Source organism: Pseudophryne corroboree, chromosome 8, assembly GCF_028390025.1.
Source record: "Pseudophryne corroboree isolate aPseCor3 chromosome 8, aPseCor3.hap2, whole genome shotgun sequence".
In the NCBI taxonomy this organism is placed as follows: Eukaryota; Metazoa; Chordata; class Amphibia; order Anura; family Myobatrachidae; genus Pseudophryne; species Pseudophryne corroboree.
Genome location: NC_086451.1, coordinates 383,067,440 through 383,085,094, shown reverse-complemented (window position 1 = coordinate 383,085,094; position 17,655 = coordinate 383,067,440). Strand labels below are relative to the sequence as shown.

At 46.4% G+C, this 17,655-nt stretch overlaps 1 protein-coding gene across 7 annotated transcripts in view; it reads left to right on the top strand.

Moving 5' to 3' along the window:
* CCDC9 (coiled-coil domain containing 9) overlaps window positions 1–17,655 on the top strand; it is a 172,852-nt gene that overhangs the window by 71,479 nt on the left and 83,718 nt on the right. For 6 of the 7 annotated variants that reach the window (XM_063937635.1, XM_063937639.1, XM_063937636.1 and 3 more), the window contains 3 exons: window positions 11,234–11,354; window positions 11,544–11,649; window positions 11,929–12,427. In XM_063937635.1, the coding sequence (XP_063793705.1) occupies window positions 11,234–11,354; window positions 11,544–11,649; window positions 11,929–12,427 (726 nt within the window). Of the gene's footprint in view, window positions 1–11,233; window positions 11,355–11,543; window positions 11,650–11,928; window positions 12,428–14,628; window positions 17,055–17,655 lie in introns of those variants that run through there. The other variant, XM_063937640.1, reaches the window with a different exon arrangement.

Here is a 17,655-nt window from a genome sequence, read left to right as displayed (position 1 = left end):
TTACTTTCAGATGCTACCATTTGGCTTCTTATCGGCGCCTCGGGTAGTCACAAGTAAAGGCTGTCATAGCTCATCTCAGATCCCTGAGAAGGATAACAGTTCCGTACTTTGGAGATCTGCTCATCAACGCTCCGTTTCAACGCTTATACCTGCAACGTGCATTACTAACGTACAATGGCGTCGTTCAGCACGGTTGGATTGTCAACCTCAAGAAATCAACCCTCATTCCGTTACAAATGATTCATGCATAGGAATGATTCCGTGGATAAACGGATTTCCCTGCCTGAACACAACACAAAGTGTTCGTCATCGCGTACAGTTAGTACGCAATCCACGGACTATCTTGGTGCATTTGGACGACTACTAGGAGGGAGGGTGGCGTCTTTCGACGCACTCCAGTTTGCAGGAGTTCACTCAGGTCATTTTCACCTGAATGGTATTGCACGCATCTACAAATTCATCACATAGTGCGGTTAGCTCCAAGGGCCAGAGTATCACTACTCTGGTGGCTCCAAGTACACAATCTCACCGCAGGGAGAATGTTCGGCGTCTGGAATTGGATAATTCTTACAACGGACGCGAGTCTCGGGTTGGGGAGCTGTGGTCCGAAATTGTCAACTTCAGAGTCTCTGGTCAGATCATGGAAGATTGCTGTCAATTAAATGACCTGTATCTCAGGGCAATTTCCAACGCGCTGCAACAAGCAGTGCACATGCTCCGGTCTCATACTGTCCAGGTGCAGTCAGACAACGCCACGGCGGTCGCATACAAAACAAGGAGGAATTCGAGGTCGCATGGCATGCGGGAAGTTGCTCGAATCCTCAATTGGGCCGAGTGTCACCAGGTGATATTGTCGGCAGTGTTTGTTTTGGAGTGGACAGCTGGGAGGCAGATTGTCCCAGCTGTCAGGATTTTCATCCAGGAAACTGGGCATTGAATTCAGAAGCGTTCCAGATGTTGGTCCAGCAGTGGAATTACCCACAGGGGGATCTAATGGCATCTCTCAATAAAAAACCCCCCAAACATTCCAGTATGTGTCCAGAGCACGAGCTCAAAAGGCAGTGGATGCTCTCACGATCGCGTGACCGTACAGCTTTGTATCGGTTTCAATGTTTCCGCTGTTTCCTAGGTTGCTAAAGCGGACCAAACGAGAGTCCCACATCGGTCGTACTAGTGGTGCTTTATTGGCCTCGGAGAGCATGGTTCTCGAATCTCCCAGAACTACTCGCAGCTGATCCTTGACCGCGTACGCCACGTTCGGATCTGTTACAACAGGGTACGTTCCTTTACCCCGATTTAGCGCGGCTGCGTTTGCCGGGGTGGTTGTTGAAACCGCCCTCTTAATAAGGGAGGGCGTTCCAGAATCTGTTTCTACCAACCTGGTTACGTGCTAGGAAGCCAGTTATGGCAGCTCATTATCACACAATTTGCCGTGCCTATGTAGGTTGGTGGGAAGCTCGGACGTTTCCGACATCATCCTTCAAGTTATCCCCTCTTTTAATATTTTAACAGACTGGGTTAGGTGGAGGACTACGTTTCTACACTCAAGGTGCAGGTCTTTGCCTTGTCAATTCACTTTCACAGGCGTTTGGCTCTTTTGCCGACTGTACACACCTTTCTGCAAGGTGTCCTCAGAGTACGATCTCCATTTATACCTCCTACTATGCCATGGGACTTGGATCTGGTTTTAGATTTAATTTTTTTCTTACAATCTTCATATTTTGAACCCTTACAACAAGTGGATGTTAAGTTTTTCACTTGGAAAACAGTTTCCCTTAGCCTCAGTAAGGCGTGTTTTAACATTGGGTGCCTTCTCATGCAAGTCACCGTATCTGGTGTGTTATGATCATAGAGTGGAACTTTGCACAAATTCAGTTTTCTTACCACAAATTCCGTTGTCTTCCCAAAGATGTTACACATCACTTAATCAATCGTAGTTCCTGTGTTATCAGTAGGTTCAGAAACTTCAGTTACTTGAGATGTGGTACGCGCTCTGCGCGTTTATGTAGCCCAAACATCAACTGTACGTAACACAGACACACAGTTTGTTCTCTGTAATGTAGTTAACTTTGCTTTGCCAGCTTCCAAGCAGACCTTATACCATACATCAGGCTTAGCTTCATCATAGGCTACAACCGCCTGCATCAGTGTCAGACCATTCCACACGTTCTTGAGAACGTCATAGGCAGGCTACAACCGCCTGCATCAGTGTCAGACCATTTCACACGTTCCTTGTAAACGTCATACACAGCAGGTCGTGGACCTTCTAAGAAACAACTTAGACGAGCTGCTACAGGGTTATCTGTGCATGACCATCAGTGCGCTTTTGCAAGTTTGCTACGTTTCCGGCATCAGCATATAGCTTTGGCCGGCTAGTGTTACAGGTGCCAAACAGCTCTCCCGTCCAAGGGGGAAACTTTGGTACGTCCCAAGAGTACTCCAGTGACCCCTAGTGGATGAAAAAGAAAATAGGATTTTGGTACTTACCAGGTAAATCCTTTTCTTTGAATCCATAGGGGACACTGGACGCCCACCCAGAGCAGTTTTTCCTCTCTTGTGGTAAGCTCAGTGGATCTTATGAGAACACATTATCACCAATGGATACGATGTTACGGTGATATCTATTATGGTGTAAACTGTTTAGTTGTCAGTTACGTTGTGTGTCAACTTTAGCGTTGACCGTTATAATTTACGTCATGTGTCAACTTTAGTGTTGACCGTTATATTATAATGTTATATGTAATTCTCTATGGTTCATCCTCTCTATCGCTCCTGTTCGGTTCAGTAAAAATACTGAAGTCTCTATGGGAGTATGGAGGGGGTGACCAGTTACTAATTTAAATATTTAAATGTGCCATTCCCGGCTACATTTCCATATCCCAAGAGTACTCCAGTGCCCCCTATGGATTCAAAGAAAAGACCTGGTAAGTACCAAAATCCTACTTTCCTGGCCATCCCAGTACCTGTATGTCATTCTCCGTGAACCACTGTTTGCATATCCGTACAGTGTGGCAGGGAGCTGAATCCTGCTTGGGAAAAAAATGGGGCATTATCTGGAAAAAGATCCCTGATAGAAGGTAGGAGTTTTCATTGTAGGATGGTGTCAATGTACTTTCTGCTGTTCAGTGTGCCATCTATGACATGAAGGCGGCCTACAGCATCTGCGGTCATACATGCCTAGATCATATCACTTGTAGGATTCTTTGCTGTCGCTTGAATGCAATCTGGATGTACCTCTTCCCGATGCGAAGTCTCACATTTTCTCCCATCACTACCAAATATCGATATCTTAGTTTCGTCACTCCATATCACTTGTTTCCACTGACCTTCTGTCCAAGCAATGTGTTCTTTTGCCCACTGTATTCGTTTCTGACGCTGCTTTTTTATTCAGCAATGGCGTTTTTCAGGGAATCCTCCCTTTTAGGCCAACCTCAGTTTGTCTTCTCCATACCGTTCTTGCACTGACGAAAACACCAGTTGCATTCAGTTCACTGCTAATGGCCGCAGATGACATCCATCTGTCCCTGACGCAAATTTGTTTTATTCTCCTATCATCAACAGCGGTTGTGCACTTTTTCCGGCCTTTTCCTTCTTTGTTTTGTACAGATTGTGTTTTCTGATAGCGTAAACAAAATTTTCGTACTCCTGATGTTATCACATTCCCACCAACTTCTCTTGCAATTGCTGCATACGAAACACCATTTTCAGGTAACACCTCAATCCTGGATCTCTTCCTGGGTGACTAGTCACTACTTTGTCTGGGCGACGTTGTATTTATTTTTTACACCGTCAATAGCACTACACAATACACACACACACATACACACACACACACACACATACATACATACATACATACATACATACATACATACATACATACATACATACATACATCCAACTGTAATTGCGCTTCAGTAACCAACTTTTTTCTGCAAAATGAAACTGCCAAACTGACCTTTCCCACCTTTGAACATGACATTACACCTGCTCATAAACGACAGCTGATTGGTCCTCAGAACGACGATTCCTATTGGCTGGTAGTAGCTGTTACTACAATCCACTTCTTGAATCTCACGCATCTGTGCTGCTTTGTCTGACTAAATGTAGCATAATTTCCCTTGTAATGCAAATATTTGACCTCCTGTTTTATTGTGTTGAATTCAGCATTACATTTTCTTTCATTTGATATACTGTATGAATCTTTGCACTGCATGAAGTGTAACAGCTTTTATAAGCATTCAAAGTGGAAAAACACTTCAAAAAGTGTCCGCAATTTTGGCCACCACTGTGTGTGTGTGACCATTGATGACGCCTCCACCATGCGTCGCATCACCATGGTAACAACCTCAAACAACACTTCATTAAAAACACGGAGGTACACCAGAGGCCCAGGGTGGAGGCGTCATCAGTGGGTGCGGCACAGGGTGGAGGCATCATCAGTGGACGCGGCACAGGGTGGAGGCATCATCAGTGGGCGCGGACACATCGGATCGCACACCTGGACAGATATGTGGTGGGGGTATAAAGGTATTGTTTGTATTATCTTGATGACTAAATAAAGTTGCTTCGAAACGTTGAAAAGAAAATACAACGGTCTGTTGTTGCATTATTGATCTGAATGCCGCCTTCGCGTTCTGTACATTGGACCCGCAGTGGTTTCTAGGAGGGCACCAGCTGATGTATCACATATTGGGAGTGCTGCTTTCTACACGTTTGCATTTGGATGTCTCTTGTTGGCAAGACCAGGGATTATCCTTAAAGCGTAAACACCCATTGATTTGGATTTATTAACTTTGCTTCTAAGTGTCAGGACATTGTTATTTCTCTGACGTCCTAGTGGATGCTGGGAACTCCGTAAGGACCATGGGGAATAGCGGCTCCGCAGGAGACTGGGCACAAAAGTAAAAGCTTTAGGACTACCTGGTGTGCACTGGCTCCTCCCCCTATGACCCTCCTCCAAGCCTCAGTTAGATTTTTGTGCCCGGCCGAGAAGGGTGCACACTAGGGGCTCTCCTGAGCTTCTTAGTGAAAGTTTTAGGTTTTTTATTTTCAGTGAGACCTGCTGGCAACAGGCTCACTGCATCGAGGGACTAAGGGGAGAAGAAGCGAACTCACCTGAAGTGCAGAGTGGATTGGGCTTCTTAGGCTACTGGACACCATTAGCTCCAGAGGGACCGAACACAGGCCCAGCCTCGGAGCTCGGTCCCAGAGCCGCGCCGCCAGCCCCCTTACAGAGCCAGAAGCAAGAAGAGGTCCGGAAAAATCGGCGGCAGAAGACATCAGTCTTCAACAAGGTAGCGCACAGCACTGCAGCTGTGCGCCATTGTTACTCAGGCACACTTCACACTCCGGTCACTGAGGGTGCAGGGCGCTAGGGGGGGGGCGCCCTGAGCAGCAATGTAAAACACCTTGGCTGGCATAAATACACCACATATAACCCCCAGGGCTATATGGATGTATTTTAACCCCTGCCAGAACTTACAAAAAAGCGGGAGAAAAGGCTGCCGAGAAGGGGGCGGAGCCTATCTCCTCAGCACACAGGCGCAATTTTCCATCACAGCTGCGCTGGAAGGACGTCTCCCTGACTCTCCCCTGCAGTCCTGCACTACAAAAAAGGGTAAAAAAGAGAGGGGGGGCACTAATTTGGCGCAGTTTTGATACTAACAGCAGCTATAAAGGGAAAAGCACATTTTATAGTGGTATTCCTGTTTATATATAGCGCTCTGGTGTGTGCTGGCATACTCTCCCTCTGTCTCCCCAAAGGGCTAGTGGGGTCCTGTCCTCTATAAGAGCATTCCCTGTGTGTGCGCGGTGTGTCGGTACGATTGTGTCGATATGTTTGAGGAGGAAAATGAGATGGAGGCGGAGCAATTGCCTATTATACAGTTGTCACCCCCTGGGGAGTCGACACCTGAGTGGATGAGCAGGGGCTTTAAAACGGCCGTTACCTCAAATGGCAGACACGGATACTGACTCCAGTGTCGACGATGATGAGACAAACGTGACTTCCACTAGGGCCACACGTTACAGGATTGAAGCAATTAAAAATGTATTGCATATCTCTGATAATACAAGTACCACTAAAAAGGGTATTATGTTTGGTGAGAAAAAACTGCCTGTAGTTTTTCCTGTATCTGAGGAATTAAATGAAGTGTGAGATGAGGCGTGGGTTTCCCCCGATAAAAAACTGATAATTCCTAAAAGGTTATTGGCATCGTACCCTTTCCCGCCAGAGGATAGGGCACGTTGGGAAACACCCCCTAGGGTGGATAAAGCGCTCACACGTTTGTCAAAACAGGTAGCACTACCTTCTCCTGATACGGCCGCCCTAAAGGAACCTGCCGATAGAAAGCTGGAGAATATCCTAAAATGTATGTACTCTCACACGGGTGTTATACTGCGACCAGCAATCGCCTCAGCCTGGATGTGCAGTGCGGGCCTGGCGTGGTCGGATTCCCTGACTGAAAATATTGATACCCTAGATAGGGACAGTATATTACTGACTATAGAGCATTTGAAGGATGCATTTCTATATATGCGTGATGCACAGAGGGATATTTGCCGACTGGCATCAAGAGTTAGCGCGCTGTCCATTTCTGCTAGAAGAGGTTTATGGACGCTGCAGTGGTCAGGTGATGCGGATTCTAAAAGGCACATGGAAGTATTGCCTTATAAGGGGGAGGAGTTATTTGGGGTAGGTCTATCAGACCTGGTAGCCACGGCAACTGCTGGAAAATCCACATTTTTACCCCAGGTAGCTTCTCAACCTAAGAAGACGCCGTATTATCAGGCGCAGTCCTTTCGGCCCCATAAGGGCAAGCGGGCAAAAGGCGCCTCATTTATGCCCCGTGGCAGTGGCAGAGGGAGAGGAAAAAGGTTGCAACAAACAGCCAGTTCCCAGGAACAAAAGCCCTCTCCCGCCTCCGCAAAGTCCTCAGCATGACGCTGGGGCTTTACAAGCAGACACGGTGGGGGCCCGTCTCAAGAAGTTCAGTGCGCAGTGGGCCCACTCGCAAGTGGACCCCTGGATCCTTCAAGTGGTATCTCAGGGGTACAAATTGGAATTCGAGACGTCTCCCCCTCGCCGTTTTCTAAAGTCTGCTTTACCGACGTCTCCCTCAGACAGGGAGGCAGTATTGGATGCCATTCACAAGCTGTATTCCCAGCAGGTGATAATCAAGGTACCCCTTCTACAACAGGGAAAGGGGTACTATTCCACACTATTTGTGGTACCGAAGCCGGACGGCTCGGTGAGACCAATTTTAAACCTAAAATCCTTGAACACTTACATACAAAGGTTCAAATTCAAGATGGAGTCACTCAGAGCAGTGATTGCAAACCTGGAAGACGGGGACTATATGGTGTCTCTGGACATCAAAGATGCTTACCTACATGTCCCAATTTGCCCTTCTCACCAAGGGTACCTCAGGTTTGTGGTACAGAACTGTCACTATCCGTTTCAGACGCTGCCGTTTGGATTGTCCACGGCACCCCGGGTCTTTGCCAAGGTAATGGCCGAAATGATGATACTCCTTCGAAGGAAGGGAGTTTTAGTTATCCCTTACTTGGACGATCTTCTGAAAAGGGCAAGATCCAGGGAACAGTTGGAAGTCGGGGTAGCACTATCTCAGATAGTGCTGCGCCAGCACGGTTGGATTCTCAATATTCCAAAATCTCAGCTGATCCCGACTACCCGACTCCTATTCCTAGGGATGATCCTGGACACAGTCCAGAAAAAGGTGTTTCTCCCGGAGGAGAAAGCCAGGGAGTTATCCGAACTAGTCAGAAATCTCCTAAAACCAGGCCAAGTCTCAGTGCATCAATGCACAAGGGTCCTGGGAAAGATGGTGGCTTCTTACGAAGCAATCCCATTCGGCAGATTCCACGCAAGAACCTTCCAGTGGGATCTGCTAGACAAATGGTCCGGGTCGCATCTTCAGATGCATCAGCGGATAATCTTGTCACCAAGGACAAGGGTGTCTCTCTCCTGTGGTGGTTGCAGAGTGCTCATCTTCTAGAGGGCCGCAGATTCGGCATTCAGGACTGGGTCCTGGTGACCACGGATGCCAGCCTGAGAGGCTGGGGAGCAGTCACACAGGGACGAAATTTCCAGGGCTTGTGGTCAAGCCTGGAGACATCACTTCACATAAATATCCTGGAGCTAAGGGCCATCTACAATGCTCTAAGCCTAGCAAGACCTCTGCTTCAAGGTCAGCCGGTGCTGATCCAGTCAGACAACATCACGGCAGTCGCCCACGTAAACAGACAGGGCGGCACAAGAAGCAGAAGGGCAATGACAGAAGTTGCAAGGATTCTTCGCTGGGCGGAAAATCATGTGATAGCACTGCCAGCAGTGTTCATTCCGGGAGTGGACAACTGGGAAGCAGACTTCCTCAGCAGACACGACCTCCATCCGGGGGAGTGGGGACTTCACCCAGAAGTCTTCCACATGATTGTGAACCGTTGGGAAAAACCAAAGGTGGACATGATGGCGTCCCGCCTCAACAAAAAACTGGACAGGTATTGCGCCAGGTCAAGGGACCCTCAGGCAATAGCTGTGGACGCTCTGGTAACACCGTGGGTGTACCAGTCAGTGTATGTGTTCCCTCCTCTGCCTCTCATACCCAAGGTACTGAGAATCATAAGAAGGAGAGGAGTAAAGACTATACTCGTGGCTCCGGATTGGCCAAGAAGGACTTGGTACCCGGAACTTCAAGAGATGCTCACAGAGGACCCGTGGCCTCTACCTCTACCTCTAAGAAAGGACCTGCTTCAGCAGGGACCCTGTCTGTTCCAAGACTTACCGCGGCTGCGTTTGACGGCTTGGCGGTTGAACGCCGGATCCTGAAGGAAAAAGGCATTGCGGATGAAGTCATCCCTACCCTGATCAAAGCCAGGAAGGATGTAACCGTGCAACATTATCACCGGATTTGGCGTAAATATGTTGCGTGGTGCGAGGCCAGGAAGGCCCCTACAGAGGAATTTCAACTGGGTCGTTTCCTACATTTCCTGCAAACAGGACTGTCTATGGGCCTAAAATTAGGGTCCATTAAGGTTCAAATTTCGGCCCTGTCGATTTTCTTCCAGAAAGAACTGGCTTCAGTTCCTGAAGTTCAGACGTTTGTCAAGGGGGGTACTGCATATACAGCCTCCTTTTGTGCCTCCAGTGGCACCTTGGGATCTCAATGTAGTTTTGGGGTTCCTAAAATCACATTGGTTTGAACCACTCTCCACTGTGGACTTAAAATATCTCACTTGGAAAGTGGTAATGTTGTTAGCCCTGGCTTCAGCCAGGCGTGTCTCAGAATTGGCGGCTTTATCCTATAAAAGCCCTTACCTAATTTTTCATACGGACAGGGCAGAATTGAGGACTCGTCCTCAATTTCTCCCTAAGGTGGTTTCAGCATTTCACTTGAACCAGCCTATTGTGGTGCCTGCGGCTACTAGGGACTTGGAGGACTCCAAGTTGCTGGACGTAGTCAGGGCCCTGAAAATATGTTTCCAGGACGACTGGAGTCAGGAAATCTGACTCGCTGTTTATCCTGTATGCACCCAATAAGCTGGGTGCTCCTGCTTCTAAGCAGACTATTGCTCGTTGGATTTGTAGTACAATTCAGCTTGCACATTCTGTGGCAGGCCTGCCACAGCCTAAATCTGTAAAAGCCCATTCCACAAGGAAGGTGGGCTCATCTTGGGCGGCTGCCCGAGGGGTCTCGGCTTTACAACTTTGCCGAGCAGCTACTTGGTCAGGGGCAAACACGTTTGCTAAATTCTACAAATTTGATACCCTGGCTGAGGAGGACCTGGAGTTCTCTCATTCGGTGCTGCAGAGTCATCCGCACTCTCCCGCCCGTTTGGGAGCTTTGGTATAATCCCCATGGTCCTTACGGAGTTCCCAGCATCCACTAGGACGTCAGAGAAAATAAGAATTTACTTACCGATAATTCTATTTCTCGTAGTGGATGCTGGGCGCCCATCCCAAGTGCGGATTGTCTGCAATACTTGTACATAGTTATTGTTACAAAAATCGGGTTGTTATTGTTGTGAGCCATCTTTCAGAGGCTCCTCTGTTATCATGCTGTTAACTGGGTTCAGATCACAGGTTGTACGGTGTGATTGGTGTGACAGGTATGAGTCTTACCCGTGATTCAAAATCCTTCCTTATTGTGTACGCTCGTCCGGGCACAGTATCCTAACTGAGGCTTGGAGGAGGGTCATAGGGGGAGGAGCCAGTGCACACCAGGTAGTCCTAAAGCTTTTACTTTTGTGCCCAGTCTCCTGCGGAGCCGCTAATCCCCATGGTCCTTACGGAGTTCCCAGCATCCACTACGGACTATGAGAAATAGAATTATCGGTAAGTAAATTCTTATTTTTTTGATACATTATGGCTGAATCACACAGTGGTGTTACCACGGGGGACACTGAGGCTGTCAACCTGGCAATACTTACACAAGTGAGCACACTGACTTTTTCTGAGGCTGAAGCTGAGTCCATTCTGTTTGCACAGCATCTAAATGATGACCCTGAGGCACAGCCTGTAGAACACTTGTATAAGGAGTGGCTGCGTTTAAAACAATGAGAGGATGATTACTTGTATCATGGAATTACATTGAGTGACTATCACAAAGAGAAACTGATACCACAGCGGTTCAGGGTAAAAAATTCCCCCACTATAGGACGCCATAACACAGCGTCTTGCAAGCGCTGGATTGCAATACTTAACAAGTGTAGTTTTGATCTTTTATTTCTTGTGATTGAGGAGGCATCCAGAGAACTCAAGATTGTACGTGAGAAGATATTTACACGTGAATCCAAACACTTGCCTACATTACAGAATGACACATCCGCTAGCTGCCTGTCTAAACTTGAGGGGCAGATCTCTGGTTATAAAAGACTTGATTCAGTTTAAAAAACAGAAGCTGCATAAAGTTAACAATGATTAAGAGACCAATAGGGTGTACCAGTGGGGAAGGTTCAGCAGTCAGCCTATTATCACATAAGGGGGCTGCATATTGAATTTAGCTGGTTAAAATATGTAGTATTGTCAATCGTCTGGCCTTATGTCGTTGTAATGCAGTCCAATTTTTCAAAACTTACTGGTGCCCCTTGTATGTAAAATACAACTTCTGGTGAGCCCATCATTTTGCTTGTCGGGAACATCTGTGACTTAAGTCCTACTCCCCACCTCTCCCATCCACCTTTTCAATGATTCTTGTTTGTTCTTTCACAGACCAGGGAAAACGAGGGGCTCCTAAGCCACCCACCATGGCAGAGTTTCTTGCGGACAGCCTTAAAAGACCATCGCAAAGGACTGATCAGAAGAGAGGCCGAGGTCGGAACAAACCATACAGGTGTGTATAGAAGACGTTCTACATGTTCATTTACGGCCAAGAAAAGAGGTCCTCACTATTCCCTCTCTTATCCGATATACTTTGTAAATATCTTTGTATAGGGGATACACAGCGGTCACTTCTCCAGTTATGTGTTCTAGTATAAAACATACACCGTTAGTTAATTTGCATATCTCATGTTTTTTTCAGCATGCATGATAGCCGCTGGGAAGAAGAAGAAGAGGAGGAGGAGGTTGCGGTTGAAAAGGATAAGCCTTTGCCAGTGGAGGAGAAGGAGACTTGCGTGGAGAAAGCAGTATGTTTTTCCATCCCATTATTGGTGTATGGCAGGCAAAAATATGCCTAGATTAACAGTAACACTGTGGGTATTTCCTGTAGCTGTGATGTCTTACTTGGTAGCGTGGTGGGGAGTTTGAGACAGGGTTCTAAGGTTGGAACCATCTGTAAATGTTCCCATTAGTCTGCCCAATGACAAGCTTCAAATAAGATATGCTGTATCAAAACGTCTCTGAAGTCTTCAGGTGAGCAAACTATGTCAAACTCGACTTATCTTACCATGATTCCCTTAATGCAGGAGGAACAAAAGGCCAAGGAAATGCTGAAAAACACCTCGGAAGTATCTGCAGCAGTGCTGGACAAAAAGAGAGTTGAAGTAAAAAATGTTCCTGAAGATAATTGTGAAGATGACAGTGATGAGGGGGAAGATGACGAGGGTGAATGGACAGATGCTAGTGGTGCTGAAGATGATTCATCAGAAGTTGATGAAGATTTACCCAATAAAGAGCTCACCAAAGCTTCTCTAGCCACACTACATGAAGAAAGGCTACCTCAGCAAGTGGAAGCTCTAAAGTTGGCCATACCTTCACCAAATGCAAGCTCTGATGAAGGAGTCGTGCAGACCAAGCCCACAAGCCCATTTTCCCCTGAGGGACACCGTCCGGTGACTGACTGGGGGGAGGAGATGGAAATGCTGTCACCCCCAGGAAGTAGCAATGAGGACAGTCCTCCTCAAGCCATTAATATGAGAGTGTTCAGCGTGGACACAAGATCTCAAGAGAATTATTCTCCTTCAGGTCAGTGAAAGAGAGCAATAAACTGACAAGAACCTATGCACACACTTGTGGTCCCCTGGCCAGTATTACAGTAGTATGGATCTGTGGACTTGTTGCAGTGTCATGTAGTGATGTGATTGTGAAGGCATTCAGTGAGAGACGGACCATTCTGAAATATCCTAATTATTAATTAACTGTTAAATACTTAGGGTATATTGTATGCTACATTGATAACGCATACAATTGATCATGGGGTATTGTGAAAGGGTAAGTGTTCTGCTATAGGAAACAGTGAAGAGCATGAGTGAGTGACCCAAGGTAGGTGACACTGCTGAATAACCAACTTTAGGTTACTGTGAAGAAAGGTTGTCCTGTGATGGAGTATGAGGCGGTCTTGTTTTCTTACTATGAAATATGAATTCTTTTTCATTTGAGTTTTTAGCTGTGTGGTGTGTTGCTGACTGAGATCTGCCAAATTCACCAAAATTAGGTACATATTGTCTATGAATTTGGTGTTCTAAGATTGGCATTTCACGTTCAGATTCAATGCACTTTGAATATGTACTTACAAACCTAATCGGTGAAAGTATTGTATGGATGGGTTTTGTTTGTGAATTAGTGTATTATGTATATTGTAGGAAATGAACAATCAACCTAAAAATGTTTTCTCTTCAAAGAGCAACAAGGCATGGATTATATTTTAGTGCAATTAAATTACAGAACATTACATATGAGCATAACACCCCAAATTCATGTTTTTGTAAAATAATTGCTATGGTTCACATGTATAAATGAATTCTAAATTTTCAAGATATGTAACTCTTTCAGGAGCTTATAACTAAGTTCTTTTTTTTTATTAGTTGATGAAGCTGTGATTGTGGCAACCATGTAGGAAGTAGACCTACAGTAAGTGGTTGCAAATCATAGTACAGAGTCAAACATCTGCCAATCCACTTACGATCAGGATCTATGGATGAGTGGAAATGCGGTCTGTCAGTAGCATCAATGGGGGGGGAGTTCAATTGCCTGCGAAGAGTGAGAATTGCTGTTGTCACGCTGTTTAAATGCCTCGCACCCATCGCCCGGTTGATTTGCATCAAGTGTGTATATTCAACACTTTTGTGCAAAATCCCACCAATGTAAAGTGTAGCAGGTGTCTTGCAAATTCGGCCAGACGAGGTTATCGCAGGCAGTTGAAATTGCCCCCTTTGTGTAAAACCTATATATAATAGAAGTAATTTCTGCCTAATGCCACATCTGCGGATTTGGATAGAAAGGGTGATTCAGTTGCACGTGATGGCCGGGAAGTGCCGCCAAAGGTGCAGAGTTGGCGTACCACATTCCGCCGTAACGATTGCAACAGATTACCACAGAGCGTTGTATACAACCCAGAGATTTTGTCATTGTATCTAGTGATGAGTGAAGTAAAAGGGAGAGCACTGTACTACTGAACTAGTAACCCGCGCCAGTACTTGCAGATACTGAATTACTTGTGTCCCATGTTGTAGGAGCGAGTGTTTGATGATAAATGCCCATACACCCAGGGGCCGTGTAGCGGTCTTGTTTCTCATGACTGAGTGCAGTTGGACATGGGCCACGTGACTCCTATGTGGGCTATTAACCCTTCTGTATTTTATCTTGGTGGACTACAGGGGAGTATTTATGAAAACTAGGTAAAGCATGGTAGAACGCATCACGAGAAGTATTCATAGTGTTTTTTTAAGCAGAATAAAAGGAGTCTAATGTTTATGGCTTGTATAGTTACCAGTCAGTTTCATGACTTGGTACAGTTTGTTGCTAATGCAGTATTAGGATGGCAGTGATTCAACTATTTATGAATAACAAATTGAATTATGTATTGAGAACCGTAAACTGTGTAGCTGCAGATTAAAGACCATCTTTTAGAAAACTCTGAGATTTATGCCCAGTGATGTCCACAAAAGACTCCATGAAATTCGTGGTCGGTGGCCTCTGGTGCACACTGTTGTGGCTGCCACATCTGGGCTGTACAATTATACAAGAGGTGGGCTGGGCTCATTGCTTCAGTTATATTAAAAGTGCTCACAAAATGCTAGGACTGTTTTTTATGTATTTTGGTACAACCCATAAAATGCGCAGACATCATAGTTGTTTAGAGTTTATAAGGGTCACCTGTGTGTTTGTTTTGTTTGTTTTCTTGCTATTAACAAGGACTGAAGCTTTTGTTCTTCCCAAACTTGCAGGCTATAAGAGGAGGCAGCGCAAAGTCAGCTATTAACCCTACCGCGTCGTGTCGGCCCTTGTGATTGGATAGTGAATGATAGGCGTTGTGCGTCTTGATCTGCATGGATTATATCCAGAATGTAACGTTCATCTTGTATGTATGTCACCAAGCAAAGAACCGCGTGGCCAGTGTCAGCTGCTTTGTTCCATCGTCCTCTGCAAATGCCCATATGAACTTTTTGTTTTCTTTTTCATCCACTAGGGGTCACTGGAGTACTCTTGGGATATGGACGGCTTCCACAGGAAACAGGGCACTGAATATTTAAATTTAGAACACTCCACCCCTCCATATCCCAGAGTATCTCAGTGTTTTTTTCTGTGCTCGACGTAGCAACAGGTTCTGTGGCTTAGTCCACAATTCTTTTGAATAATTTTATTTTTTTGTTAAGATTTTTCTTTTTTCATACACATCCCTTTCCCCTTTCCATAAGGCAGGGTCAGGGATAGTGCAAGCTGCTACTAGCAGCAGGGGCGTGTCGGTCCTCACTAAATGAGCACCCTCACAGCCATACAGATCCTGCAGACAGGCTGGCCGGCGCTTACAGAGAAGCCCAGTCGGAGCCTCATCACAGGAGCAGGAGTCAAGGTATGTTGGTCGGGGCGGTCAGCTCACGCTGCCGCCCCGCTGTGTGGGGACATTGTTTTCTTTCACTGGCGCACCATACTACTGGCCGCTTGGATCCTAGACAGTTCGCCCGGCCGCCGCTCCGCCCGCCGCCGCTGCTCAGAGCGCTTCAGGCGCTCCCCGCTCTCTGGTTCCAGCGCGTCCCGCTGGCGGCCCCACATTAACGCTGCCCGCCCCGCATACTGCATCCGCAACGGAGCATACAGGGGGGGGCATTACAGGCTGCAAGCAGAGGATGCAATCAGCGGCACGAGGGGGGATAAACTGCAGCAACAGCAGTATGCTAGGCTGCAGGGATGATTACACAGGATTTTCATACAGGTTATCTATCAGTTTATAAGCTTGTAACCTGTACTGTGACTATGATTTTAAGCATGGCAGCCATTTTAACCATGCTTCCTGTGTCTTCCTGTTGTGATTCCAGAACGTTCCAGTACTACATCTCTACTCCACCGAAGGCGCAGGGGTGTTAGTGGGAATTTGGGATCACATTTCATAGTACTGGCCACGTGTACTGCACTTGGGCAGATATATATATATATATATATATATATATATATATATATATATATATATATATATATAGAGACACCTTAGTACTATTTTACTGAGTCGTGCAAGTGTCTGTTTTTTGTGTATTGTATTGTCTGTCTCCATAATGAGTAAGGCACCAGCAAAAATTAAAAAGCATCACTGCAAAATCTGTAGCAGTGTGTTACCGGATGGATCTACCACATGTCCAGTATGTTTTGTGGATTCAGTTACGAATACAATTTCTGCTCCGGTTTTAAAGCCAGTTTCATCCCCGGACCCTCCATGGGAAATGCTAGCCAATGTACTGGCTGGGTTGCAATCAGAATTGACCGCCGCTCGACAAGAGCGGGAAGCGGCAAGATCTGAGTCTAGGGTGAGACCGCCAGAACTACCGGAGGCGTCTCAGCCTTGCGAAAGTTCCAAATCCATTTTGGGTAGACAGGATAAATTTCATATGTCTTATGATTTACCAGTTTCTGCTATGTTGCATTCTGACGATTCCATGCCAGACCTCACGGCACAAGATGAGGGTGAGGAGGGCGAAGTGGAGTCAGATAGTGAGGATTTTAAACAGCTCAGGTATTGATAATCTCATCAGAGCGGTGCGTCTGTCTCTGAAGTTTACAGAAACTGAGGAACCTCTGACAAATGATCAGGTCGTATTTACTAAACGACCGAGAACTCCAATGTGTTTTCCTGTTTCGGAGTCTCTTAATAAGATGTTAGTAGAAACACGACAGACTCCAGATAAACGGTTTTCTATACCTCGCAGATTTAAGTCTAGTTACCCGTTTCCAGACTCTGTGACATGTATATAGGAGAATCCACCAATAGTTGATTCGTCTGTGTCGGAACTTACAAAGAAATGAACCATACCAGTGCCAGCTGCTACTACGCTTAAAGACCCTTCAGATCGCAAAATAGAAACTATGCTAAAGTCCATGTATGTAGCAGCAGGAGTGCTGCTGAGACCTTGCTTGGTTGGTATCTGGGTCACTAAGGCGCTCATAGTATGGATAACAGAACTCAAGTCTGCCCTACATGACGAACACCTTATACTTCTTGCTGATCAAATGTGTGAGGCTGCGGAGTATCTCTGTACAGCTTCTACTGACGTCTGTCAGCTCACTTCTCGTATTTCATCGTCGCTAGTTACGGCACGACGAGCACTCTGGCTGCGTTCTTGGCAAGCGGAGGCAGAGGTCAAAAGAGGTATAGAGGCGTTGCCTTACGGTGGCAAGAAGTTGTTTGGTCCTGAATTGGACACATGGATTTCTGAGGCCACGGGAGGAAAGTCGGTTTTCTTACCATTGCCTCCACCGGTACCAAGACGGAGGTACTCTGGACCTGCGTTCAAATCCTTTAGACCTCAGTCCTTTCGCGGACGTGGCAGAGGAACAGCCACGCCTAGTAGACGTGGTCGTGGACGTGGTTTCCAACAAACCAACACAAGTCGTCAGGACGCTAAGGTCACCGACAAGCCAGTGGCATGACGGGCTACCAGCCCATCTCGGTTCTCCGATTGTGGGAGCACGCCTTCAGACGTTCCATTTGGCGTGGTTCCAGACATCCGCGGATGGGTGGATCCGCAATTTAGTGTTAAGAGGTTACAAAATAGAGTTAGACTGTCTTCCGCCACTGCGGTTTTTCAAGACAGGACTGCCTCTGTCGGACGACAAGAGGGCGGTTCTGCAAATTGCCATTCAGTCCCTACTGGATTCAGCAGTTTTGATTCCGGTCCCTGTATACCAACAGGGTCAGGGTTATTATTCCAGTCTGTTTGTGGTACCGAAGCCGGATGACACAGTCAGGCCAAGATTGAACTTAA